Here is a 27287-nt window from a genome sequence, read left to right on the forward strand (position 1 = left end):
TTCGTGGATGACCAAAAGAGCTGTGCTCACCTATCCTTACGTGGCTCAGGTCTTTCTGAGAAACTCCTCTGCAGGATAATAAGCTGCAGAAGCCATTTCTTCTCTTCCCCTTGAAGGAATCTCCAGCACAGGATGAGAAATTAACCCAATTATTCAGCTTCCCAAGTCGCTGCTGTTGCACGGGAAGTGCGTCCCTCTCTCAAGGTTGTTATTACTCTGCGACTTGCAAGTGACACTCGGTGGGTTCTGTGTTCATTTTTCTCTTTTTCCCTCATTCCCTCTCCTCTCTGTTTGTGCTTTCTCCCTCTCTGCTCCTGGGAGCAGTGCCCACAGCCCCACCTCAGAACGTGCAGGTCGAAGCGGTGAATTCCACGACCATCCGGTTCCTCTGGAACCCTCCACCCCAGCAGTTCATCAACGGCATCAACCAGGGCTACAAGGTGAGTGCACCCTTCCAGTAACGTCTGCATTAACAGCCTGGTGTAAACCAGAACTTCAGCCCTATGATCTCAATCTCCAAAGTGACTCCATGCTTTCAGGAGTACCTTACACAGGTAAAATAAAGAGAGAAGTGAGCAGATGTTGCTCCTAACAGGGCTTGGAGCAGCCTGGGATAGAGGAAGATGTCCCTGCCTGTGGCAGAGGTTGGAACTGGATGATCTTCAAGGTCCCTTCCAACCCAAGCTGTTCTATGATTCTAATATTTGCAATTTATGTAAGTTCTGAAAAGGGAATGTGTCATAGCGTGGAAGTCCTCATACCTTTGTCATTTTCCTGGAGAGTTTCCAAAGCCAGAAAGCAATTCCATGTCAGTTTGGAAAGTCACCTCAGGAGACAGGTCATTGTGGCACTGAAAACCAACCTTGAGGTTTCTGTTCATGCTATTGCAGAATCACCATTCCTTTCACTGGGAACCAAGGCATCACACTAAATAATTGCCTTGACTTTCCCACTGTGATGATCTGAGATTTGAGAATGTAGAATTTATTAATCAGGCAACATCTGTTGGAGAGCACAGAGAAGAGAGTGCTCAAAAGAGCCTCTGACCAGTGGAGTGTTTGCTGAGGAGCTGGGTAGGGTGGTTTGCTCTCAAGAGAACCTCCATCAGGGATTCAGCAGTCAGGGCATGATAAATGAAGGGTTTAAAAACCTCCACAGAGAGAACAAGGAGAAATCTTGCAGGAATCTCAGAGCAGGAAAGGGAACACAGGTGTGGTCTATGAGCAGTGAGAAGCAGGGTTGGTTTGAGTGCTGGATGGAGTGATTTGAGGAGGATGTTGTAGTTCAAAAGACAAGCTGTGAATTAAGGGATTGTGCAAGGATTTGAGATGTTTCAGAAGACTTGATCCTTCTCTAGGAATGTCTCAGAGTGAGAGAGAAAGTGAGACAGAGATATGCATGGGCATTTTGGTATTTCTGCCCAAACCAATGTATTTCTCATCAGGACCAGCAGTGGTCTGAGAATCTCTCTGCTGAAGTAAATAAATACGTGGAGATGTGTGTGTCTGCTTCTGGCAGGGATAGAATCAGCTCTCAAGGCTCAGTGACTGACAGGGCTGCAGCACAATACCCTGAAACTCCAGCACAGAAATAGCACTTGGCTTCTGTTCAGACTCTGGAGAATAAAAGCACTTTTGGGGTTCAGTGGCCTGCAGTGCACTGTAATTTTCTGGTGCAGGTCCAAGCACAGTGAGCCCACACTTGCAAAAGTCTCATTTCAGATTTTCATTCTCTGTTATATTCAGAGTTCCAGCCTAAAGATCCTTCATCTCTTTGCAGAGCTACCTCTCCTTTTTGTTTCAATTTCTTCATCAACGCTATAAAAGAAGTAAAATTGTCATTTGTATCTGTCAGTGGCCAATAAAAACTTCAGAAATTATCAAAATTTGTATTTCTTTGACTGCAGTAGATTGCCATAGCTTTACCAACCTGTTTCTCCCAGGGGTTGGGAATTGCAGTGCAAAGACTGTGTGAGATCATTTTTGTCACTCATTTCTACAGTAGCTTTGTGTATGATTTATAAATTTCTAGTAGTCAAAGCCAGGTCTTTGCCTTTCTTAAGGATTAAACCCATTTTTTCCTTCCACTGACAAAATTGTTCACCTGTGTTTTCTGCACGTTTCCTCATGAACATGCACTCAAGAGTTCAGTCTTCCAAAGTTATAAATTCCAATTGTAATGCACAGAGGTGATTTAGAAAAGAAAATAAAACTTACTGTCCTCTTTAGCCATTATACATTTTTATATTTTCTTTGAAATTTATTTGCATTTCAATAAGTTGTAAAGTGCACTTTCTCAAATATGAAATATTCCTAACAAAATTACTCCTAATAGTCCCCTAACTGTGCTTTCTGGTTATCAGAGGCTCTAGACATTGGCTAAATGTGTCAAATATGGCTTATTAATTTCAGGTATCTATTCATGTTTATGAGCCTGAAATCAATACAGGTAGCACGATTTACACAGGTAGTGAGTCAGGCCTGGAATTTTAACATCCTCCTGTAAGCCACATGATAAGGATTTTTGGACAAAATAAAAATTTCATAAACACTTTCAAGTTTTAGACCCCTGAGCCTTTAAGGCGATTTCAAAAATTGTTTCAGAATTTCAAAGTCGTTTGCCAAAAATGAATTTTTTAAGTCCTCATTTAGGTTCCTACACATGAGGTATTGCACTCTCAGAGATATTGATCGCCCAGAACATCCTCTGAGATGAATGAAACCTGCAAGACTGAGCTCCTCTGACAAGCACCCTATTTTAAATGCATGAAAATGTCTTTGGGAGTCTAACTCTTGGGACTCAGGTGTTGAAAATTGTAGTAACCATCTTTACAACCATTTTTCCATTCTTTCTGTAGTTCCAGAACCGCTTGAATCATTCACAGTGTGGCTGTTCCCAGTCCACTGAGCTTGTAATGCTCCCAGCCTCTGAGGCAGGGCTGCTCCCTGGGGTGCTGGGGGAGCTCTGGCAGGGGCAGGAGGGGGTGTGTGTCCCCATCTCTCTCCCTCTGATCCCAATAACCTCCCCAGACTGTGGGATCTTTAAAGAAAATGAGATAAAGCATTTATGACAGAGTAGCACTGAAAGTACTTTTCTTCCTTCAGCCTGCTTTCAGCAGTGGAGACTGGCCAGGCTGATGAGACAAAAGGCTCGTGCCATCTGAACAATGGTTTGCCATAATTTTGGCATTGCTCAGCAGCAGCCATGGAGAATGGCAATGCTGGAGTATCCCCATCAGCAGTGAGTGTTACACACATCCCTCCAGTGTCACAGTGCTGCATCCATCTGCTCAGCATCAGAGCTGACAGTGGTTTAACAGCATTGCTTGCTTCTTTGCAATCAGATTAAGAAGGTTTTGGCAGCCAAACTGATTTGACTCCAAACAGACACAACTTCTAATGAGAGCTCATCCCTGTTGAAATCTCCCAGCTCCTGGCGTGGCCGGTGGATGCTCCAGAGAGTGTGACCGTGGTCACCATCGCTCCGGATTTCCATGGGGTTCACAGTGGCTGCATCACCAACCTGAAAAAATTCACCAGCTACTACACCTCAGTGCTGTGCTTCACCACGCCAGGGGACGGCCCTCGGAGCCCGCCCCAGCTCCTGCGCACCCTGGAGGACAGTGAGTACCCACTTGTTAAATCTCTCTGCTTAAAATTTGACCTTGGGCTCCCAGCAATCTCTTCTCATGTGACCTCGGGTCAGATGAAGACCTCAGCCAGTTTTCCATGGATGTTCTTTCAGCCTGTGGCAAATATTTGATTTTTTTTGTTTCATTTTGAATTTTTTTATATTGATGATTAGCTAAGAGCTTCGTAGTCTGGTTCAGCCAACACATAATGCATTATGTCTGCAAATCCTGGTGCTCTTAAATCCACATTCAGGCACCCAAATAAATATGAATTGATCTTCTTAGGAACTGAGCACTGGAACTTCCTGTGGAGGTCAATGATTAATTTACGATTGTTTCCTGCTGTTACTCAATAAATTGAAAATCTCTGTATCTGTATTACATTGCAGGTGTTTCTGTGAAAGAACCAGGATCACAGCAAGGCAGTTTCTTGCATCCTGAAAAACTGGAGGCAGGATTAAACAAAATGAACTGAATGGTTTAGCATGTAAATTATTTCCTGCATCAGAAAAAGGTTTGGTCTCTGTGGCCAAAGTTGTTTTCTCATGACATATTTGGGCCTAACAAGTGCAGTGTGTGTCTGATGCAGATAAATTGACTGTGTCCACAGTGATCTTGGCTCTGGCCAGTGCTTCAGGAGGATCATAAACACTGCTGCACATTTGCAGGTTTAAACCAGAATAAAAAGGGTCTCATTCATCCATTAAGATATTGTTTTTAGAAATACTGCTCTGCCTCGATAGGGATCTTGTGGGTTAGTCAGTGTTCCCGTAAAGAAGAATCCAATTGTCATTAACATTCACAGGAGGGTGGCTAAAGTGCTAATCCAATTTTTCATGAGATACTTTGAAGGAACCTGGAGTAAATTACTCTCCCATGGATTTTTCCTAGTGTGGTTACTCTCCCCTGTGTACTAGAACAGGTTGCCAGAGGTAGGAATTTAAGGACCAGAAGTCTGTGGGAGCCACTGATCTGAACTCCAACTTGTGTGTCTGGGATGGGAGCAAAAGGTGTGGTGGAAGGAGAAACATGTATTAGGTTCCTCTGTGCTTTATCAGCTTTTTTGCCCATTTTCCTAAGGAAAAAAAGCTTTAGCTTTAGCTTTTGATGATTTATAAGTGTGTTTGAGTTCATCTGTCTTCTCCCTCTCAGCACAGTAGAACCCCGTGGTTGATCTCAGTGAGTGCAGAGGGGTGAGAATCCAAAGGTACAAAACTCCTTGGATTTCACAAAAAGTCATCAGCTGGGGAGAGGAAAGAGACTTTTGATATTTCTGCTGAAGGAAAGACTGCAGAAATGAACCTTAAATACTTTCCACAAAGTGGGAGCAGGGGCAGAGTCATTGCCCTGTGTCCTTGAGGCTGTCTCAGGGAAACGTTGGGATCCCATGCTGATTTAAACACAAGAGAATTCCATCAGGAAACATAAACCAAGAGAGAGCCAGACTTGTATTTTCTAGATAATCTGGGACATTTCTTGGTGTGTCCAGCTGCATGCTGCAAGGAGCCTCAGCAGGAGAGATGAGCAGGGTTGGTTTATTTATTTATAAATTCTGCAGAGCTGCTTCTCTGGGTTTTCACAGTGCTGGAGAAGTTCTGTGCAGGACAGTGTAATGCATCTTGGCAGAGAACTCCTTGAAGCTGAGTTGCTTCAGGATTTATGTGATGGGAAAAAAGATGTGAAAGGCCTGTCATTCATGTTCACAGGTGATCATTTTCTGTCTGGATAGCCAAGTTAGGCAATCCTTTAGGAAAACAGGGATCTGTTTGCTGAGAAGCTGTAGGTCAGATAAAACCTGACAACCAGTCACAAGCGTTGTGTCCTGGCCTGGAGTCACCTGCACCTCTGCTTCCTGATGTCTTTAAAATTGGGCTGCAACTGCAGGGGCTGATTGGAGCAAAGCTTTGTGAGTGTGTGGTTTCAGTGTCTGCAGCTCCTCAGTCCCAAACTGTGATAATTCCATGCTCTTGTTGGGCATTCCTGGGATCACTGCAGGCTCAGCAGTTCTTCTGTGTGCTTTGACTGCTGGGTACTGCAGAGTGGGTTTGGGAATTTTCCTCCCTGGGACTGCAGAATTGCAAATGGGGTTGTAGCTGACCTACTGGCAGGATTTGGGCTTTTTTTGTCATAGCTGGAGGGGAATTAGAGGCTGGACTAAATTGAAGAGGAAACAAAACATGAAATTGCAGACAAGAAATTGCCAACTGATGTCAGTGGAGCTGGAGGATACTCGGGCAGGCATCCAATGACAGAAGCACAGTGAATATAAAGTGAACAAAACCTCCTTTTTCCAGTGCATCGATTGAGGACAGAACAGCATTTGGATCAGAAATCAGTCAGGTTGTCTCCCTTGAAGATCAAAATTGAGGGAGGATGGCATATTCTTGACAGTCATTCCATTTTATGCTCTTTCATTGCACACTGGGGAGCTGAAATTTTTAAGAGCTCTTGAGCTACATCATAAAAACCCTTTAAAAAGTTTCACATACTTGTATTCATTTTACAGAAGACAGTTGCCATTATGTTGGACATTTTTAGAGTTGTTTTGAGGGAATTCATCCAAGCAGTGACTCGTGACTCTGTCCTTGCTGTGACCTTGCATAGAGAAAAGGCTCTTTCCAGGTGAGGGGATTGCTGGTGATGTTGCTGCACAAAGCAGGGCAGGCAAACACCTCACAGGTATCCTTGAGGTCAAGCAGTAATGCTGTTAGATCTCCACACTCTTGGGATGATGATTGGGTGAAATAATTGACAAAATGATAGCCAGAGTGTTTCTTCCCACCTTGCACTCTCCTCTCACCGAGGTTTCCAGCCTCCCTTAGCCCTGGCTCAGGGATGTATTTCTCCATCTCTAACCCTGCCAAGTGAATCTGATCCCAGACAAGTGGGCTCACCTATTAACAGCTTTCCTTTTCTGATCTGCCAGAGCCAGGAGCTGTGGGACACCTGAGTTTCACTGAGATTCTGGACACCTCACTCAAGGTCAGCTGGCAAGAACCTGTAGAGAAGAATGGCATCATCACAGGTACCAGCAGCTATCTCTGCTTTTATTCTTTTTTTTTTATTATTATTCAGTGTGTGGGGGGTGGAATGTGTTTTTGCAGTGAAAATCTGTGTAGTGGAGCATTTAGGGAGAATTTGGGCTGTTGCTGGTTTCCTGGCCCCTCCTCTGGGTAATTGAGATGTCACCAGGGAGCGTTACACAAAGTACAGCTCCAATTACTGGCAGCTCATGATTGTGGTTACTGGAAAAGCAGTTTGTGTTAGAAATCAGCTCCCCACGGGGTGTCTGCTCTTGTTAAATCCTCCGTGCCCTCCACCTGCTGTACTGAATTTTTGGAATTTTGTGAGACCGTGCTTGGCCTTTGCCCCGAGGGTGGGGGGTCCCTCACAGAGCTCACAGCTGTAAAGTCTGCATTGGCTTTGCTGAGGTTTGCAATCAAGACCAAGCCTGAAATCAGCAGAATCCTTCCTCTGTGATCAAGTGGTCTGGCTGTGGACTGCGTGACAGAATTTGCATGTCATTACTTAATCTGTTATCAACCACCACAAGGGTTCAGAACTCTCTTGTTTCCCTTTGATGAGTCTGCCATTTGACAAGCTATTTATCTATTTACTGTATGCCAGTGCAGATACAACAGCAGCAACTTCATTGTTTTTCATAAAGCAAGGTATAAATACTTGAGGAAACCTCTAGTTCTTATCAACAGAGGCAATATTGTTTTCAGATGGAAACTACAGCAGCTGAGCATTCCATTTAACAAAGGTTTTCAAGGTTTTGAAGCACAAAAAAGCTCCCAGATTTTAAATTACTGGAGGTAGTTGGGAAGGGAGAAAATAATTTCATGTGGATCAAAATATTTTGGTTTTAGAATGCTAAAATGATTAATTTTTTTTAATTGTGTTACCATTTTTTAAGAATGCGTTTTAGGAGTTTAAAAAAATCAGATTTTCTGACCTTTGACCACTGAAATGTTATATCAGTCTAATTTCCTGAAGCATTTTCACTTTGCCAGGTGTAATTATTTTGGTAGGGTTTCCCTTGTCAGTGTTTTCCTCTCTGCACCTGTGACGTGCACCATTGTAGCTGGGTGCTCTGAGCTGTTTGTGGAGTCCTCATGCAGATCATCTCCTGCCTCTCCACCGTGGAAACCTGCCTGAAATATGCACTGACCTAAGTGGTTTGAGAAGAGAACCTAATGACTCCTGAAAGCAGAGCAGTATTGATTCAGAGAGGATGGCCAAAGCCTTGCAAGCCCAAGTGCTTAAATTTAGGTACCTCCCCCAGGATGATGTAATGCTGGTCCTTGATAAGCAGCAGGTAGCAGCTCTGTGCTTGGTGTTGCAGAATTACTTTGCCAAACACAAGCTGCCCCCTCCCAGAATGGGTTGAAGCCAGATGGAACCAAATGATGGACTGGGTTGTATTTGGGGTAAATTGTTTCAAAAGGAATCTACTGAAAACATTTGTGGCAAAACACCAGTGTGAAAGTGCCCAGCAGAGTCTGTAAGGAAAAAGAAACCTCCTTATTGATGCAAATTGCATTTGGGATAGAAGAACAGCAAAAATTGTTCATGCCCTGAGCACCTCAAAGGTTTAGAGAGGGCTGCTTGGAGATCTGAGTGCTCAGGGAGGCAATTATTCATCATTTCTGCTCATTGATGTCTTTACTGGACCTTCTTGTCCCCTGCAGGGGCTCTGGGAGGAGGGAAGCACGGAGGGGGTGCCCAGCAGCCAACCTGCTCTGGGAAATTGCCCATTACTCTTGCTGTAAATCTCAGTATCTTCCTCGTTCCCTCAGCAAACGTTGATTTATGAGGATCTGGATGTGGACGGACAGTCTGTGATTGGGTGTAGTGCTCTCGTGTAGAGAATTTACTCCACATCAACAGAAAATTATTTCTGAAACTCCTCTGGTCATTAGTTCCCGTTAGGCAGTGTTTTGTGGAGTGCCAGAGTGCCAGGAAGGATCTGTGGCACCTCCCCTGTCCTCTCTCACACCGGAGCCAGGGGAATCCCCCTGGAAAAATCCAGCTGTGCTCCCCAGGCTCGTTCCTGGCAGGGCTCACATCTGTAACACAGGGAGTGTGCTCTCACCAGCCACACGGCCCAGAGTTCTGCCCATCTGCCACTCAGTGTGGCTGGAGTGCTGCTTGGGGGTGCAGTGCTTGTTGTTCCTTTCCTTCAGCATTTCTTTTTTCCATCTGTTTTTGTTATGCCTGATTGCATTTGGCTTTGTGTCTGCTCGCTGTGTATGTACAGATTTTCTGTTCTCATCTTTTAGATGACTGGAATTTAACTATGCATTGGGGACTGAAATCCCTGACAGTAAATACTGCCTCTCTGCCTTTTCTTCAATTTACACAGAAACTTGGGATATTTTCTTGGTGAACATTTTTCTTTTTTTCCCCAGAAAATAAATACATAGGGACTATGTGCTTAATGGGCGGGAAAGCTGGGTCTCTTCTGTGGTCACAAGGGAGAAGAGATAAAATGTCCAAAGAATAATCACCAACATTTGATGTATAACCTAAGCTTATCCAGATGGGAGAGGAGATATCTCAATCACTGAAGATTGCCTGGTGTGTGCTGAGTGACAATTTCTATTGTCCATAAGCAACAAATGGATAGAGGGAGCATTAAAAATCCCCTGCTTATCTTCCTCTGGTTATTTATTGTCTGGAGCAGGCTGCACCCACAGCTATTGAAGGAAAAGTGGGCTTGTGATGGTCCTTCTGTCTGCAACTCCTTCGTGCCTTTGACTGAGCATCAAACACATGGAACAGTCAGCCCCCACCTTTCTGCTCATCCTCTGTTAATTCAGGCAACAGAGCCCTTCAACTTTGTCAAAACCTTCCACCAGATTACAATCCTGTCTGTGCTACGTCAGCTCTGGTCTGGCAAATGATTCTTAAGCCTATTCAAAGAGCATCAAGCACCACAGTGTTTCCAAGACATCAGTAAATTACTGAGTTAATTAATTCCCACTCAGATAATTGTTTAAAACCAGTTCCAGATGAGCGTTCAGGAGTTTTTCCCCTTCCCCTCTGCAGTGCAAAGTCAGAGGAGCATTTGTGGTGTAGCTGGAATTGTTGAAGCATCACCTCCCTTTCTCACTGCCCCCTCACCTGAAACATAATTAGTGACTGTGTGAGCACACTGAGCCCATTTTCATGCAAAATCAGGTCAAGATGAATCCCTGTCAGTGATGGCAGCTGAAAAGAGAGGACTGAGAACGTCTCACACCTCTCAGGCTCTTGCAGAAATGTTTGTCTCGCCGTGCTTTTGGCTCATGAGATGATTCTTTCTTGCTGGTTAATACCATGAGGGATTTTGCTACATCAATTCATATATGTTAATCAGCTTATCATGTCCTTTTATTTTTAAAAAAAATTTTAAAAAACCCTTCAAGCCCTCCAACTGGTCTGAATTCCTCATCTTAGATGATGGGAACAGGAAACCAGTAGGGAGTTTCTCTAACCAGTTTGCCTTGTGCAGGGTTCACTCAGTGGGATTCCTTTCTGTTAGTCCTTTTCACTCACTTCAATTTCACAGGCATTCAAGAGCTATGTGTATTTTTTTTTTCTTCACCCTCTGAGTCAAATCACAAAAAAAGCAGCAATCAAGCAAACTTTTCAGACATGCTCTCCAAGGACTGGCACAGCGAGGTTCACATGGGTTCAAATGAGAATAAAGGGGGACTGGGCAGGAGGAGGACAAGCAGATTTGGAGGCAAAACTGAGCAAATCAGACAGTGGAAAGTTCCAAAAGTTCTTGGAAGGCAAGTGGTTATCAAAGAGATAAAAAGGAAAGTCTGGTTATGATAGAAGAATAATATGGAGGTCAGGGCAGGTGCAGCTTTGGACAATGCATTGGCTCCAAGATGGTTTTGAAAGAAGGGATAATGATTCACCCTGCTGAAGGATTTCTGTAAGGAACAAGCAGTGGGGAGTAGAGATTTTTCAGTTCCTAGAAGATTCCCACAATGTTCCTGCCTGCTTGTTATTGTCATATTTCTAGACAAGCAGCACTGAAGGTTACTTGAGCATGCAAAGGGAGAAAGCCCTACTAAGCACATAGAGATTTTTTAATTAGATATTCCAGCAGATGTTGTATTTTCCAGTGTTGCTTCCCATTTGCTTTGTAGAGTTCACAGAATGAAAGTCCACCTTTCTGTCCGGTTATTTCCAGGTTTCCGGGCCATTCCATACCAAGCACAGAAAAAAAAAAAAAGCTGAGCCCTCATGTCCTCCTGACAGGGAGATAATGCTCAGTGGGGTGTCTGCATCAATTGTTTATTGGAAATAACAATATTTTAGAAATACTTGGGTATTTTAGCCAGTGTTTACTTCGAGGAGTTTTTTTTTCTGTTGATAAAAGGTGATCACAAGGAGTGGCATAAGGAACAAGCATCCACCACGGCCCACAAGCCCACGCAGGAATTCTCTGTGTTCCTGGTGCCCCCCTGAGCTGTGGGTGATCTGTTTTGCAGGGTACCAGATCTCCTGGGAGGTGTATGGCAGGAACGAGTCCCGCCTGGCCCGCAGCCTGTCCAACAGCACCCTGGAGTACAAGATCACGGGGCTGTCCTCCCTCACCACCTACACCATCGAGGTGGCGGCCGTCACCGCCCAGGGCAGCGGCTGGGTCACCTCCTCCACCATCTCCTCTGGAGTGCCCCCAGGTTGGTCAGCCTGCAGCAAACCAAACCAAACCAAACCTGCTGCTTCTTGGTGTTTCTGTCTCCCAAAGGTCATGGGTTACTTCAGCTCGGCGGTAATAAAAGTTATTTTATTTGTAAAGCACTGGAGTTCTCTGCCGCGTAATTTGGATTTAATTTTTGGAACAGACTGAAATGTTGTTGTGAAGGTATTTGCAGTTTGAGATTTCCAGGAAGTTGAGGGTGTTTAATACAAATACAAAAAAATATGTGGGTATGACAATGGAATGGACAAAGTAATAAAGTGGATGCAATACAGAATCTCTTGACATTTACAAAGTGACATCAAAATGAAGCCTGAATCAATTGAAAGTGTTGCTTTGGGGCAGAAACCAGACTTTGGGTGATATTAAAAGGGAAAGGATTTCCATGTGGAAGTAACATAGCTTATGTCAACTATGAGTGTTTCACTTGTATAGTGAAACTGAAATCTTATTTACAAGAATTTGAAGTTTTGGCCTAAAAAATTATTTGGGAGGAGGCGGTTCTGTCCCACATTGTCTGAGTTACCATTTGGGCACCTGTACATTTACCCTTTTGGTATTTTCTTTTTAAAATTCTACACTCTGCCCCATCCAGTATAAAAAGCAAACTAAACAGCCAATTCATACCTGAAATAAGCAGTTTCAGTTAATATAGAGGTTACAGAAGTAGAATTTTCCAAAGTGGAGCAGTTATTGCTCATCGCTGAGGGAATCCAATTTTTCCCTTTCCCAGTATTATTTAACTTTTCTCTGTGTCCTAAAGTATGTTTGCCCTTCTGTTCCCTAATGGTAGGTAATTATGACAAGCTGCAGGCTGGATCAATGCCATGATATCTGATGGCAGGGTGCCTGCCAGATAACAGCATTATCCCACTTGGGCAGGGTTGGTTGATCGATCGTGGTTCCCACAAATGTGAAGTAAGAACCAAGAAATACTGGGTATTTCTGCATATCTGGAATATATGCCAAAACCCTGCCCAGTTTTGGCCTTTTGCTGTTGCACAGAGTGCAGCATTATCATAAAATTACAGGATGGTTTGGGTTTGAAGGGGCCTGAAAGATAATTTAGTTCCAACCCCCTGCCATGGGCAGGGACATCTTCCACTATGTAATTACTGATTATAATAGTTATTTCCTTTTGTTATAAATGCAGGTAACTATTTACTATTTATTATAAACACTCTATATTTAATCTCTTTCCTGAACTTGCTTTTGTTGTTAATTCAGATGATATTAAAAATGCAAATGCCACTGTAATCTTGACTGATGGGAGGCAAAGATCTGATTGGGGCTTCAGATTTTTCCTCGTAGGAGGTCACCCTCTTTATTTGCTACAGGAATTGAAAAAAAAAATCATCTACTTTAATCAGGCTTTAGAAATGCCCTGGAAAACCTAGATATTATAGGTCAATATTAAATACACTACGCAAAACTTTGAGTTTTTTCCAGTTGAAGTTGTATGTCCTTTAAGAAGTAAATAAACGTTACTGTAATTTAATTCTGGGGAAACAGAAGTTCAGTGGACTTAGGTGATTTGGCAGACATGGAGCTGGGAAGTGCCTTCCCCCAGGAACCCCCAGGGTTTGTTCATTGGAAAGCTTCTCTAAAACAGTACCTGTAATTCTGTAGATGTGCTCTTTCTTTTTTCATTTGATCTGTAGCAATGTGGTGCATGCTCAGACAGCAGAAATAGTAATGCTGTGGGTAAAACTCTGCCAAAAAGAAAAATAACCACAACTGGGGCAAATTTTCCCTTTTCCCTTGCAAAGCAAAGAGTGTTTCTACCTCTCATTTATTTTTCTGTTTCTCCAGAACTTCCAGGTGCTCCAACCAACCTGGTGATTTCCAACATCAGCCCTCGCTCTGCCACGCTTCAATTCCGCCCGGGATACGATGGCAAAACCTCCATCTCCAAGTGGATAGTGGAAGGCCAGGTGTGTCCCTGACAAAATTATCTTAATGAAGTTTCTGGGGAGTTAAATGAGCCTGACTAATGAATTCCTCTTGGGATTTCAGTTTTTGTTTAACTTTGGAGCAGAGCTCCTCTGTAAATGCTGGAGTTGCTGTCCAGGGGGTTCTAGGAAGGTTGGGATGCAGGGGAGTCTGAGGGGCTCAGTTCAGAAATGTCTGTGCCAGCCAGGGAGAAAAGGGGCAGATGAATGCTGGGACTTCTGTTCAGAAGAACAACAGAAAAAAGTTATATATAATATATCTATATATATATATAAGATAGATGGATGGATGGATAGATGTGAGAATGCTTATCCTTTAAATAATTCACATGGGGTTTTGTTTATGTTCAGAAGAACACCAGGTACACCAAAAACAGCACACACAGCAGGGCTTTAGTCCATCTTTCTATTTCGAAAAGGATTTGAAACTTGTGTTCAGGTTCTGTGAGGTGTCTTTTCAAAAGTTTGGAATTGTTATCTCATAGATTCAGAAGTATAGGAAGAATTGCACTGAACAGTAAAGATACCATTATTCATGAGATTGAGTGAATTTTTCTATCTTGTAATGGAATATATCAAGGTTTTCTATCCAGGCCTCTAGATATGAATAGGATGAATTCTCTTCTTCATCAGCTTTAAACAATATCCCTCTTTCTGCTGTCATTATGCCTTGGAGGAGTTATATATTCCTCATTTGTTCTCCTGACAGATGAGCTTTGCTTCTTCCTTTCCTCCCACAGGTCTTTATAAATACTATAATCTGTTTTTAAGACCAAATGTTGGACTTCTTAAATCACCGTCACCACTTAGACATGTTGATACAATCACTTCACTTAGTAATGAGATTGTTGTGAACAAGTTGGTACATTTTGTGCCATTTATATACACATTATGGCATATTACAGAATTAAACACCAAAATCCAATAATATGGTGGCTTAGCACATTCTGAGGAGCATTTTCCTGCTGGAACACCGCATTGATATTGGTAGGAATTTGTTAATTCAGTGAGTTACAGACTGCTGCTGAAGTGAAACAAATTAGAATGCTTTAAAACTGCACTGATAATTACCATGAAGTTCATCTGCATCCTTGAAGAGCCCTGGGTACAAACAGTGGTTTGAACAGTCCTCAGTGTGCAGGGAGGGTCTTTCTTGTTCACAAACTCTCACCAACATCTCATGCATCACTAGAAAACTCCAGGGTTTTTTGGTTCTGACAGATCCAGGAATTATTTGCTCCTTTTGGGGAAGGAGCACAGCCAAGTCCTTGAGGAATCTGGGCAGTCCTTTTAACCACAGCAGCCCTACAAGTTTCTGCTGCTCCACACCTCACTGCTCAGCTTCAGCACAACAAGAAATGTTGCTCCTAGTGGATTTCAGGAAAAAATAAAAACTCTTGCTCACCTGATTAATGAAAATCAGTTCAGGTACGCAGTGAAATTGGTGAGTCCTCAAGGATATGGCAAATCCTGTTTCCAGGATGACAGCTGTGTGTAATCCTTTGTTCACAGCCCCTTTCTGCCAGCACTCCTCTCAAACTCTTTCTCTCTGAAAGTGCAATTTGACAGCACTTTCAGCCAATCTAAAGCACAGCTCTGGTTGTCCTGTTCCTGTTCCCTCTCCCCATCCCACTTACCAAGACTTTTCCTCCTCCTGTGTCTGCTGGCACAGGATCAGACCTGGAGCTGCTGTGAGCTTTGATCCAGCCAAGAACAAATGATTTTCAGACAGACCAACTCTGCACAGGCTGTGTGTGATCAGAACATCCTTGTGAGGGGAGGGGGTGTGAACATGGACTGGGAGCAGAGAGAAGGGCAGGGATGCCTCTGTCTCCGCTTGGATCCAAACTGCCTTGGACCTGCCCACCTTTAAAAGAGCTTTTTTTTCTGCTGCCAGTGCCACCCCAGTCTCCATTTCTGCCTTTGGTGTGGTCTGTTCTCAGCTGGGATTTGTCCGTGCTGGGCTGCAGGCTGATGTTGCAACATCTGTATTTTAGCAGGGACAGCCGTAACTGCTCCTTAGGACTGTGTTGGATTGAAGGGCTGTGGTTGTACCATACTGGAGTGGAGGGAGGGGTTTGGTCCTTCTGCATCTTTCATCACTGACCCATGCACAGCTTTTAACAGCAGTGTTAAGTGTTTCATGCCTTGGCATTAAATTAAAAGCCACTTGAGGGGTGGTTTTGCACACTCTGATTTTAAAGCTGATGGCATTGCCAAGGGACAGCATGACATTCAGCTATAAAACACTAATCTGTGATTTGGGCTCTTCTTCTGTGTCCCTGTCCCTCTGTAAGCTGGGCAACACCTTTGCTTTGGACATCCCTGATAACTCTGACTCTTCTCTTCCATCTCTACTGGGAATTTACCTTGCACTCTCACTCTCTGAGTCCTTACAGACAAAATTCAGCTGTTTTGTATTCACAAACACAACCAACCTGCCACCAACGTGTTTTTCTTCTTTGTTCCTTTATTTGGCAGAAAGCTTCCTTGGTGAGGGCAGGTCTAGAAAATGTTCCAAGTGCTCCAGTTTGGCTGAGAGCCATTTTTGAAGTCTGATACTTCATGAACAATTTGGATGAGAAACACAGCTGGGAATTCCAGCTGACGTGAAATTTTTGTGCATCTGGCCTCGGTTTCTGCTTTTTGTTCCTGGGTGTAAATTCATGGGAGCTACTGTGGAACTAATTCCCAATTATGTCAATGAGCATGAGAGGAGATCAAGTCTTTAAGAGTTTAGTGTTGGTAGATACTGAAATACCAAGCGTTAAAAATCCCATTTCTGTGTTTCTAGTGAAAGTACACTCTGTACTTGTGAAAGGATTTTTAAAAAATCATTAGATTGTTTCTTTCCCATCATTTTATCTAGACTCAGGACTGGAGGAAACTGGATTTCCAGACAGAGAAATACAAAAATGTACCAATGCTGTTTAAAAAATTCTTCTAACATTTTTTTTTTAGTATTACATAGAGTATGAATTAAAGGGATGAGGCTCAAATGCAGTATAAAGGTTCCACTGACACTTGTTCAGAGGGACCAGCAGTCCCCCTGACTTGTGGCATTGACACTCACAGGTAACCTGTTCCTCTACAAAGAATTTCAATCAATCCTTCCAGCCATCCTGTCCTCTCAGATGCAGTTAGAGCATATTTTGCTGACTTCTTTTTTTTTTTTTTGCAATTTTCAGCCAAGAATCACCACAAATCCCTGCTGGTGTTCATGTAGTTTCATGTTTGTGCTCTCTGGCAGTTGGAGCCCAGTTTTTCTTCTGTTGGATTTTTCCTGGGTATTTTTTTTCAGGAAAAATGTGTTTAAATTGATCATGGAATGGTTTGGGTTGGAAGGGACCTTGAGGATCATCCATTTTCAACCCACCCTGGCTGTGCCTTGGTGGGTGCTCAGTCTACACCATCGAGCTGATCACAGAATCTGGGGTAACTTCTGCCCAGTCAGGTGTGTTTTTCTGGTGATCCTGGATATTTGCAGGCAGCCCAAGACCTGCAGAATGGCTGAAAGCTGTTTCTGAAGAGACATCACATTTCCTGGAGCCATGAGTGTGTGTGGGCTGTTATAGAGAGTTTTTGCTTAAAGCCTTTCTGCTGTTTTTAGAAAGGTTTTTGTATGAACGTCATGGTGAGCAGGAGCAGAGTTTCAAAGTGGTAAAACCTTTAAAGTATTATCTCTGTGCTGCCTTCTAAAGCTGTGAGTTGGGAAAGAAGTTGCAACTTTAGCCATGAATTTGTGTGGTTTTGTGGGTGAAGCCAGTGACCCAGATAGGATTCATCCATTGCACCAGGTGATTCTCTGGGTGTCGTTTTCACTTCAGAGCTGGTAAATAAAGTGTCTGAAACTCTGACAGTTTTATGCCCTTGACAATCTCTAAATCAAAAATGGCTGAATCGATGTAAGGATTTAGTAAGAAAAAAAATTGCACCTGGGCTGACATCCCCTGAACCGAATTTCTCCCAAAGAGATTTCAAATGTGTGAGTTATGGACCTCTAAAACGAAAACTCTGGCACATCTTGAACTATGGCAGGACAAGGGCTACCTCTGTAATGTACAGGAGCATTGTGTTTTCCTTTCCTGTACAGGAGCATTGTGTTTTCCTTTCCTGCAGTTTGTGCTTCGTAACTGAAGTTTTGGAGGCGTTTCTGTCCTATACACATGATTTTTTTCATGCCAAATTTTAATGGTTTGGGTTTTCTTTTTAAAGTCAGAATTCTGCAGCTTTGCTCATGCAGTGCATCCCATCAGAATATGTTGAGCCATTTTATAAAATATGTAATGTTTTCCTTTTAAGAAATGGAGAAACTAATGCATGGGGAAGTAAAAGGTTCTGACATCACTCCCAATATTGTTTTACACTGTCTCATTTCTGCAATAATGAAGGAATATGGCCTTTTATTGGATGGATTGCCTTGGGAGCAGCTGAGGGATGGCAGTGAATATGTGCTGAGCAGTGATGGCTGATGGTTATTGAGCATTCCATGAAGTGTCTCAGGGGACAGAGGTGATTTTATTGTGCCAGTGCTGGGGTCCCTGGGGGCTGTGGCCCCGTGGCACAGGGAACTGGGAAGGTGCAGAGAGTGTTCCTCGAGGAGTTTTTCTGCTGATGGTAACAGAAAAGCAGCTGGTGCCTCATCTGCCTCCCAAAACAAAGCACCCACCAGCGTGTGTGATCTGTCAACAAACACCATCCTGCTCTGAAGTGTGCATACACTGTTATCCAAAGAAACAGCTACAAGAAAGAAAAGCCTTTAACTTCACTTGATGTTCTGCAGAGCGGCTCAGAGTGGGCTCTCCTGCCCCTCAAAGGACTCTTTTATCCCAACCACTGCCCGTGGTTCTTTCTGCCCCGTGGGAATCCCTTTGTACTCTGATTCTTGAAATTGATAACTTTCCTCTGATCTGACATCAGAGTGTTTCAGCAAAAATAGTTTCCTTTTCCTTCCTCAGCCTGAAACTTGGAATCTGCAATAGATTTTGGGGGAGTTAAAAATATAAAGTCCATCACTGAAGGTTTTCTTCTAAGGCTTTCTTCTGAGAATACATACAGATATATATATTAAATAAATACATGAAACTTCTTCTGAGCAATGCAGACCTAGTACAAGATCCTTTCTATTTCCACCTTTGCAGCCCACCAGAAAAGGTCTCACTGAGGCAAAGTCAGCCCTGCTGGGCCATGTGGCCCTTAATGTGTATTAATGACCTGCCTGCTCTGCACAGCAATTGCAACCTGTGGGCCCTTTTTTTTTCTTCTCATTATTTTGTTAGGTCAGAAATATTTTTAAAAGCTCTCACTGCTCTTAGAATACAAAAAAAGACAACTTTGTCCCCCCTGGAGATTATTTGCAGCCTCCAGAACACTGTGGATTGTTGCTATACAATTACTGCAGCACTTGGAGGTGATGCTGTTACATGCAAAATTTGCAAAAATAAGCATTTACTATAAACTTCCTACAGTATTAATAGAAAATTCATTTAATAAAAAGTGTTCTCTGTTTCCTTGACTGAAATCAACCCTCTCATCCTTTCTTTGTTTGTGTAGGGCTTTTTTTTCTTTTCAATCTCTTTATCAACCTTTTGTTCTCCAGGTTCAGTTTAGGGATGTTCTGTTTTACTCTGCAGACCCATCTCAACTGTTTTCCCTTCAGCTTCCACATCCACAGGCTTCACTGCATTTTGTGGAGCTTAGTTAGGACTGGGAATTTTAAAAGGTCCATAATTTTCACTAGCATCTATTTTATATGTTGTTTAGTCTATGGCAGCGACCTTGATCCCCCAACAAGTCTGAAAGGCCCATCAAGACCTGTCCAGCCACATCCTCCATGGAATCAGTGTTGTGCTGGGAAGATCAGAGAGCCTTCTTTCCACAGGGCAATGCAGAACTTTCTTCTCTGGCCTAATTTTCTTTGTGTCATTTCTTCGTGCACAAACATAAATATGCAGCACATCAAGTCCTGGGTGAGCCAAGAACTAAAACATCTATAAATAAACCAGGCTGCTTCTTCTGAAGGGAAAAAAAAAAAAGAAAAGAGTGAATGGAACCTAATTTTCTATTTGAAGTACTCGGGGTATGTGAGATACTCGGGGCTGTGGTGCCTGTGGAGTGTTTGACAGTGTCTGTGGCTTTAACTCATACACAGAACTTGCAAGGGATCTGCTGAAAAAAGATTAAAGGAAATGGCTCTTTACACAGTGGGTTGTGAGCTTCTGGAATGATTGCCACAGCAGCCTGTGGGAGTGGATAGTGTCAGTAGGTTAAAAAGGGATAAGGTGTCTCTGTGGATGTTAAGTCTGTGAATAGACAGAAGGGAAGAGCTGCCCAGGCACCCCCTGCCACCCTTCATCCCTGACTGTGGATGCCAGGGTGAGGGAATTGGGCTGCACCCACCCTTTGTGGTGGGGCTGGAACACCAGAGGAACATGCTCAGTGCTGGGGGATTATTCCAGGGACCTTGCCTGAGCTCCCCTGGGTTTCAGCACCTGCAGATCTCCAAAGTGAAGCCCGGCCATCCAGCCCTTCTCTTCTCCCCTTGGCTCAGGCACAGCCCTGCCCACGTCTGCTGCGTCTTCCAGGTCAGGCTCTGGCCTCTCTCATTCCCTGTTGGTTTCCTTTTAAGTCCTGATTCATCTTCATTTAATCTCCAGAAAGCTGCATAGAAAGCAATGCTCAGTTCTCATCAGTGTTTAGTCCCTTCTCACTCTGCTGTGGCTGAGGGCCCATGTTGGGCAACACGCTGTGATTAATTACTACAAAGGGTTGCTCATGGAAAAGCCTGGTCCAAGTGCAGAGCAGCAGATGAGGTTAAAACACTTTTGTTCTTTGACTTTGTTCTTGTTTCTCTGTCTTCATTTCCATGGCATTTTGCCTCCATTGAGACTTACTTAGTATGCATCAGTTCCTGCGAGTTATTATCAAGGCTATTTTTCATTCTCTTATATTACTACTTGATACTTTTGTATTGTGGCAGGAAGATTGAACAGGGTATTATTGCTCTCATGGTGTTTTTTCTGGAATGGATCTTATCACAGGATCCAGTGAAGTCCCATCAGGTACAAGGAGACTTGGCTAACTTGGCTGGGTTTTCTCTTTACAAATAACTAGTCATATAAAAATTAGTATTAACTGGAAAATGTGTTTAACATTAGTGCTTCCACTGCTGTGATGACACACATTGTAAAAGAGGTTTTATATATATATATCCTACTTTGCATTCCTTTAACCTCTCCCTTGTGCAGGTTGGTGTGCTGGGTGATGAAGAAGAATGGGTGACTCTACATGAGGTGGAGAATGAACCTGATGCTCAGATGCTGGAAATACCAAACCTCACTCCTTACACTCATTACAGGTAAGAACAGCAGGTAATTATCTGCAACATGGGGGGGGGAAAAAAAGAGCGAATGGCAGCATGAAATTTCCTATTCAGAAACATTTGGCTGAGTTTTATAATCAGAACAAAAGGGAAAAGCTTTGCTGTTTTCATAGGTTATACTTAAAATTACCAATCTGATATTGTTAATTGTAATTCACATAAGATTCAGTTGATAACATTGAGAAGGAAATTCAAGTGCTCAGTGAGATGCTTTTACAAGGAGCTGCTATCCTGTGACTTCCCTCCTTGAAGAGAGCACCAGTGGAACATCAGCCAGTGACAAATCAATCGTAGTTAAACTGGTGCAAACCTGTAATTACATATTTGCATCAGCTTAAACAGCTCTTCATTGATTTAACTTAATTTGGTAACATCAGTTAGATGAAACCTTTGTTTATGGGAATTTACCAAGTTAAGCTTAATAGATATAAGCAATGCCTAAACTGATTGAGGTGACTCTGCATTGTGGGTGCACCCCAGTTAAACAAGATTGATTTTTAAATCAATCCAATCCAAGTGATGCTGTGGTATAGACAAGACTGGAGAATTTCAGGTCCTCAGCCCTAATGAAAATACTTTCATGATCCAGCTTGCTAATGTAGAGGCTGGTGGAAAGGAAATCCAGTGGCAAGTGTTAAATCAGCACTCAAGAAACTTGTCCATTTGTGCTGGCTGAAGGGGCTATTAAGTTACCCATGTGCTGTTGTAAGCCAGGAGTAGGTGCACCCAAGGAGGGCTCATGTCATTTACAACTGACTCAGGGCTGGCGTGTAATTTTCCTCCCTTGGTCACAAACCTAGGAACACATTGAATTTCTCACTAACTCTCCACTGAAGTGTTTTAAACCTCATCTTCCAAAGCTAAACGTTTTACTAGAAGGTCTTTGAAATTTTTTTTGAACTTAAGTAGAGATTTCTGGTGCAGAGGTTTAGGAAAATTATCTTCAGGTTAAGAGGATTTTGCTCTCCTCCTAAAGACAGATCCTAAAGCTGAAAAGGCAGGGGCGAGCAAGAAAGTGCAGGTTGCACCACAGTTCAACCTTCACTGTCCATGAAGAATAAGGAAAACTTGCAAAAAGGAGAAACATTTTTGGGATAGCAAATAATGAAGAATATGAGAAATTTGGGCTGATTGTTTTTTCCCGGTTGTTAAACTTTTTGGTTCATTTTATTCTTACATCTCATTTTTCTCTTATATTCATTAAATTCTAGAGTGGTCCCATTTATGCTGCCATCTTTCACACATCCACTTCCCTTTGACTTTTTTTCATTTCAAGGCAGCTCCTTGAATTTTGCCTATTTTTTGTCTCTACTGCATGCAAACATAGGAACTTTTTTGGTTTTGCTTCAGTCTTGACCAATTTTATACAAATTTTTGAAACCTACAAAGCTGTTGCCAAATGAATTTTTTGTCCCCTGATCAGCTTCAGTCATTGCTCACTGAGGAAATGCATGGTGAGAGCTGATTTTCAGAGCACATATTTACAGGCCATTCTTCTTTCCTGTATTTTGGGCTAGTGTTTGAGGGTGAAATCAGGACAGTATTTTTTTAATGTGTTTCCTTCAGTGCACTTTGGAGGGAGATCAGAGCAGGTAAATAAACACTGCTGTGTTGACTGTGGCTCATCCTTTTCCCAAGCTCTGTCATTAGGTCCAAAAATTAAGGGTTTAATGTGAGCAGGTCACGTATTTATGTGCAAGTGCTGGGTGCTTCCAGTTGCTTGTGATGGGGGAGAGCATCTGAAATATATAGCACATCTTAATTACGTGGTGCTCCTTGTAAAAAAAGATTTCCCTAAATCTTTTGTGACCCAATAAGGATTTCTATTGTAGAAGAGATGGTTTCAAGCAGACAGGGTATTTTTTAAAGATGCGTATCCATATTAAATAACTTAATCTTTCTTGTGCAGGAAGGCTGAAAATGCAGCACGGGGATAAATCAGCCTCTTTCAACACGTAATTGAGGGGAAATGTTATCACCAGTATATTTTTTATATTGACAGGGAATGAGACTATCCAAAGTTTGATATTTTAATACCTTTCTGAATGTATTGTATAAGCATCACCAGAGAAAATCACTTACTGCCAGCATAAGCTCATCAGGCTTGGTATAATTAACATAAATTTCTCACACAAATACCTAAGTTTCTAATAGACCCTAAGCTAATCTCATTTTCATTTTTCAAATACCTGAGAGGATCTGAAAGCAGTTACCATCAAGCATTCAGCAGTGAGTACAAAGGGGACCCGCGTGCGGCGACCTTTGCGGAGCGTTTCGGAAGCCGCTAATTCGGATTTTTCCACCCGTCCTGCCTCCCAGGAGAAGCGAGGCAGCATCCCCTGAGCCCTGACTGTGTCACTTGCTGCTTTTTTCCCCCCTTGCTGCAGGTTCCGGATGCGCCAGGTGAACGTGGTGGGCCCCAGCCCCCTGAGCCAACCCTCGCGGGTCATCCAGACCCTGCAGGCACCGCCGGACGTGGCCCCCGGCAGCGTCACCGTGCGCACGGCCAGCGAGACCAGCCTGTGGCTGCGATGGGTGGTGAGCACCTCGAGGGACGTGGGGATGGGGCTGGGGATGGGGCTGCTCCCCCAGGGCCAGGGCAGCCCTCCCCTAAGTGCCTCCTCCAGAGGAGCAGCAGCCAAATTGTTTCCTTTTCCAGACTAGTCGGAAATCTGAGCCTTGCCTTAAGTGCCTATTAATCAAATAAATTGCCTACTGCCACTGTTTCTTCCACTTCATCAGGGGAATGTGGCTGTGTGTAAAAGCTTGGCTTTGAGGAGCTCCAGGACCGCAGTCTGGGTCAACACATAGGGCAGGAACGGGGCACTCGAGCCAATTTGCTGCTTTCCAGGGCTCGGTTGTTTGCTCTGTACAAAACGGTCCCCAGAAGGTGCACCCTGGCCATGGGCAGCATCCCATGGTTCTCAGAGCTGTGGTGCAGCAGCAGCAGCAGCGAGGCTGGCACTCCTGTGGGAAGATTAGATTTAGCTGAATCGGTGTGGAATTATGCGCTAAAATGCAGAGATAAATGATTAATTGCGAAGATGCGGCAATTGCTGACATGGCTGTGCCCCTTTGCCCATCTCAGTTACCTGCAGAGTTGCCACATTGGGATTTACTTGGCAATTAACCTGCTCCAGAATGGTTTTTCTTCACCCCTGTTAGGCAGAGTTTTCCACCGGGGTTACTGCGGTGTGAAGTTGATGAAGCACAGGTTTCCTTTTGCCCAAATGTTAGCTTTTCCATGCATAAACTCATTATGGCTGGAAGTCAAAATCAGGCTGGGAACAAGAGGGTTTTTCTCCTGTTGGAAAGGAATAATTTGAGTTTCTCAACAGGACACTGCACTTAAAGCTGAACCTTGCCAGACCCAAACCTGAAGCTTGAAGGTGTCACCTCACAACCCACAGAAGAGCCATTGCAGTTCCTTTGAGAGGCCCCACACAACTCTGCCATGGCTTTTCTGTGTCGATATTGTGCCCACCTTGGTACTCTATCCAGACCTACATATCTTCCATCAAAATTAACTCCAGGTTGTTTTAAGAGCCTTTAAAACATGAAGATTGTGCTGCCCGAAAGCCTGTTTTCCATGAGTCAAACTGCAGGGTTCAGGAGAAGCAACAGCCACAGCTAAAAATGACCTGATAAACGCTTTTCATGCTTAATAACATCAATATTTGAAAGTGTTTAATGTCTTTTATTTCAAGACCTGCAGGTGAATCTGTTTTCCCCTGGGAGCTGGGGATTCCTCCCTTCCTGCAGAATGAGGGTCACGCTTCTAGCCCTGCGTGCCTGCGGGGTAGAGCCTTCTAAGCTGTGAAATGTTAATGTGTATCCAGCTTTCCCAGTGAATCAGAACTGAATCTCAGCCATCCGTGGCATGGTGTAGTTAGTTTTACAGCAGAAAAACTCCAAACTTCATGAAGTAGGCTAATTATTTCATATTTTAATCTCTGAAATTGCTTGGGGAGTTAGAATACTAGACTGAATCTCTACTGATAAATGAGTAGGCAGAGAGTCAGTAAAAAAAAGCAAAAAATGTACGATAAATGAATTTGTCACATGCTTCAGCAATTTATCATTCATTTCCATAATTAATCACAAAGCTCTGAAATATATTGTATTCATATCATCTCTGTTGATACACCCACAGCAAAGGGCTTGGTTTTGGGAGCAAACCTACTTGGCTCAAAATTAAAAAAGAAAAATTCCAAGCAGGACAGAAACCTAGAGATCACAAAGCGTAAACCAGAAAAATCAACCTCTTGATCATTTCTGCCTTGCTGTGGCCTGCACATGGATTGAGGAACAGATCCCTGTGGCAAGCTGAACTATGTAATGAAGAACAATAATTGTGCTCTTTGTTTCTCATCTCTGTCCCTTAAACTAGAGACAGAAACACGGACAACTGTGGCAGTCCATGGAGATTTTTCACAGTGACACTCAGTAAGAAAGTCCTAAGCTCTGTAGCTGACCCAACACCATTGGGTCCTGGGTTTTTTTGTCATCCTTTTCTTACTGATGCCACTTGTGTCCCCTCCTGAGGAGCGGCTGGGGTCAGTTCCCAGCTCTGGCCGTGTGTCCTGACGGGGATGTTTTGTTTCCTGTCCCTGGCAGCCGCTGCCTGACACGCAGTACAACGGGAACCCCGAGTCGGTGGGGTACCGCGTGCGGGCGCGGCGCGTGGAGCTGCCCTCGCCAGCCCTGCTGCAGGTGCTGCCCGACCGCCTGGCGCGGGAGTGCACGCTGGAGGAGCTGCAGGAGTGGACGGAGTACGAGCTGCAGATCCAGGCCTTCAACGCCATCGGGGCAGGGCCCTGGAGCGAGGCCGTCAGAGGTCGGACGCGGGAGTCGGGTGAGTCCAAGCGCCGCATCCGACCCAGGGAATTCATCACTTTCTGCGCTTTTGTTCAGATTTTAATTTTTTAGTTTGGTGTTTCAGTGTTGGGTGGGTTGTTTTTTTTTTTTTTTTGTTTGCTGAGCCGTGAAATCTGAAATTAAATTTAAAAAAATTATCTTGAGATGCACAGCAGGCAAAAAGACATATAGACATTTGAAGGGTTATTTCTTTTTTTTTATTCCTACCTTGTTTTCATGCACAAACCTTCAGGTTTTTTATTTAAAGCAAACAGAACAACCTCTCCCTATTTCTGGCCCAGTGTGGACAGCACGAGGAGAAGCTTATATACATACTTTTCTGGCTGAGATGCTCTCTCATGCCTCCTCTTCCTCCCAGTACCCTATTTTCCCTAATCCTCCCCTTTTCCCCGTCTGCTTCTAGCCTGAGGCACATTTTCTCACAGCTGTGGTTACCTGAAATTTCATTTCAAGCACCAAATAATTCTAAAAGGGCACAAGTCACGTTAGAGAGCTGATTACCCAGAGAGAAATAAAATAATTACCTGAGCTTCTGATGGCACGTTTTCAAACCTGCCTTCCAAAATTGTGTGTACAAGGCTGTGTAGACATAACCTGCTCACAGACCTGGAGCAGCAGGGCTGTATTGTTGAGCTGAATTGTCCAGGCAAGCACAGAGACTTCAAATATCAAGAAGGAAGCTGTCACTCTCGGGCAACAGTAAATTACTGTTAGCTCAGGAGAGCAGTGAAGGCAGATGTTGAAAAGCTGCTCTCTAGCTGTTGACTTCCCCAAAACTTATTTCCAGGCCTACCCTACAAGCCCAAGAAAAGTGAAAAGTTATGTTACAAGTTAGCAACAAAGTGGGCGACGTGTGCAGTTTAAAAGTTTAATAATAAATCTGTTTATGACACTTCTTTGTGCTAGGTTCAATGCTGATGTTTTCACGTTTTTTTTGCAATTTTTCTTCGTTTAAGAAGTTTTGGGATTTAATCCTGTGCATGCCTGATGTGTGCATGTCTGTGCCCTGTGTACCACACCGTGTTCCTTGGTGGGAAGCGAGGCCAGGCACAGCAGGGTTTGGTCTGCTGGTTCAGATAACTCTGCTTTGAACCAGCCAGGGAGAAAGCTAAACAAAGTCATCCCCCTCCGCTGAAGGGATGCTCTTTGGGAAGGAGTAATTGCAGAGCGATTGCCAGAGGTGTTTTAAAGAAGGCTTGTGCTGGAGTTAGAGATAGCACGACCCAGACAAAGCAGTTCTCTATCGTAATAAAAAGATATCACATCCTCCACTTTCGCCTCTCCGCTGCTCTTCAAACACTTCTTTTGAAATGTAGTAAATACTGAGATTAAGTCATTTCATAAAACCTTAGGATTGCAGCGCTCTTGCTCAGCATCTAAAGATCAGAGGTTATGCGTGGATCTGGCATTTTCTCTGGGAGTATTAAGAGAAGGTTGACTTGAAACTGATTGTGGGAGGCACACAGAACCTGGGATCAAAATAACACAAAGCTGTGATCTAGGCCGTAAGGACTCGTTTGGTTTTTTCCATGTGTTTGCTTTGATACTGACATCTGATTTCTTGCATAGAGCAAGTCGGGGCTCAGACTTTTGGCTGTATCTTCCTAGATTTAGAATATACAAGATGTGCTGGCTTAGCAGCAAACTGTATGAAAGCACTTCAGGGAATCTGGAATTAACCTCTACGCACAGTCAAATGGGGTTAAAATGCAAATAAAAGATATTTAAAGCCAGAGAGAA

The 27287-nt window shown here is 43.5% G+C and overlaps 1 protein-coding gene across 5 annotated transcripts in view; it reads left to right on the top strand.

Annotated features, from left to right (window-relative positions):
• The window catches only part of SDK1 (sidekick cell adhesion molecule 1), a 384276-nt gene that overhangs the window by 276212 nt on the left and 80777 nt on the right, over nucleotides 1–27287 (top strand). For 4 of the 5 annotated variants that reach the window (XM_030229673.2, XM_030229671.2, XM_030229670.2 and 1 more), the window contains 8 exons: nucleotides 325–440; nucleotides 3430–3622; nucleotides 6558–6656; nucleotides 11125–11316; nucleotides 13149–13270; nucleotides 20536–20645; nucleotides 23057–23207; nucleotides 25287–25524. In XM_030229673.2, the coding sequence (XP_030085533.2) occupies nucleotides 325–440; nucleotides 3430–3622; nucleotides 6558–6656; nucleotides 11125–11316; nucleotides 13149–13270; nucleotides 20536–20645; nucleotides 23057–23207; nucleotides 25287–25524 (1221 nt within the window). Of the gene's footprint in view, nucleotides 1–324; nucleotides 441–3429; nucleotides 3623–6557; nucleotides 6657–11124; nucleotides 11317–13148; nucleotides 13271–19592; nucleotides 19873–20535; nucleotides 20646–23056; nucleotides 23208–25286; nucleotides 25525–27287 lie in introns of those variants that run through there. The other variant, XM_018915863.3, reaches the window with a different exon arrangement.

Source organism: Serinus canaria, chromosome 14 (genome assembly GCF_022539315.1).
Source record: "Serinus canaria isolate serCan28SL12 chromosome 14, serCan2020, whole genome shotgun sequence".
NCBI classification, from domain to species: domain Eukaryota; kingdom Metazoa; phylum Chordata; class Aves; order Passeriformes; family Fringillidae; genus Serinus; species Serinus canaria.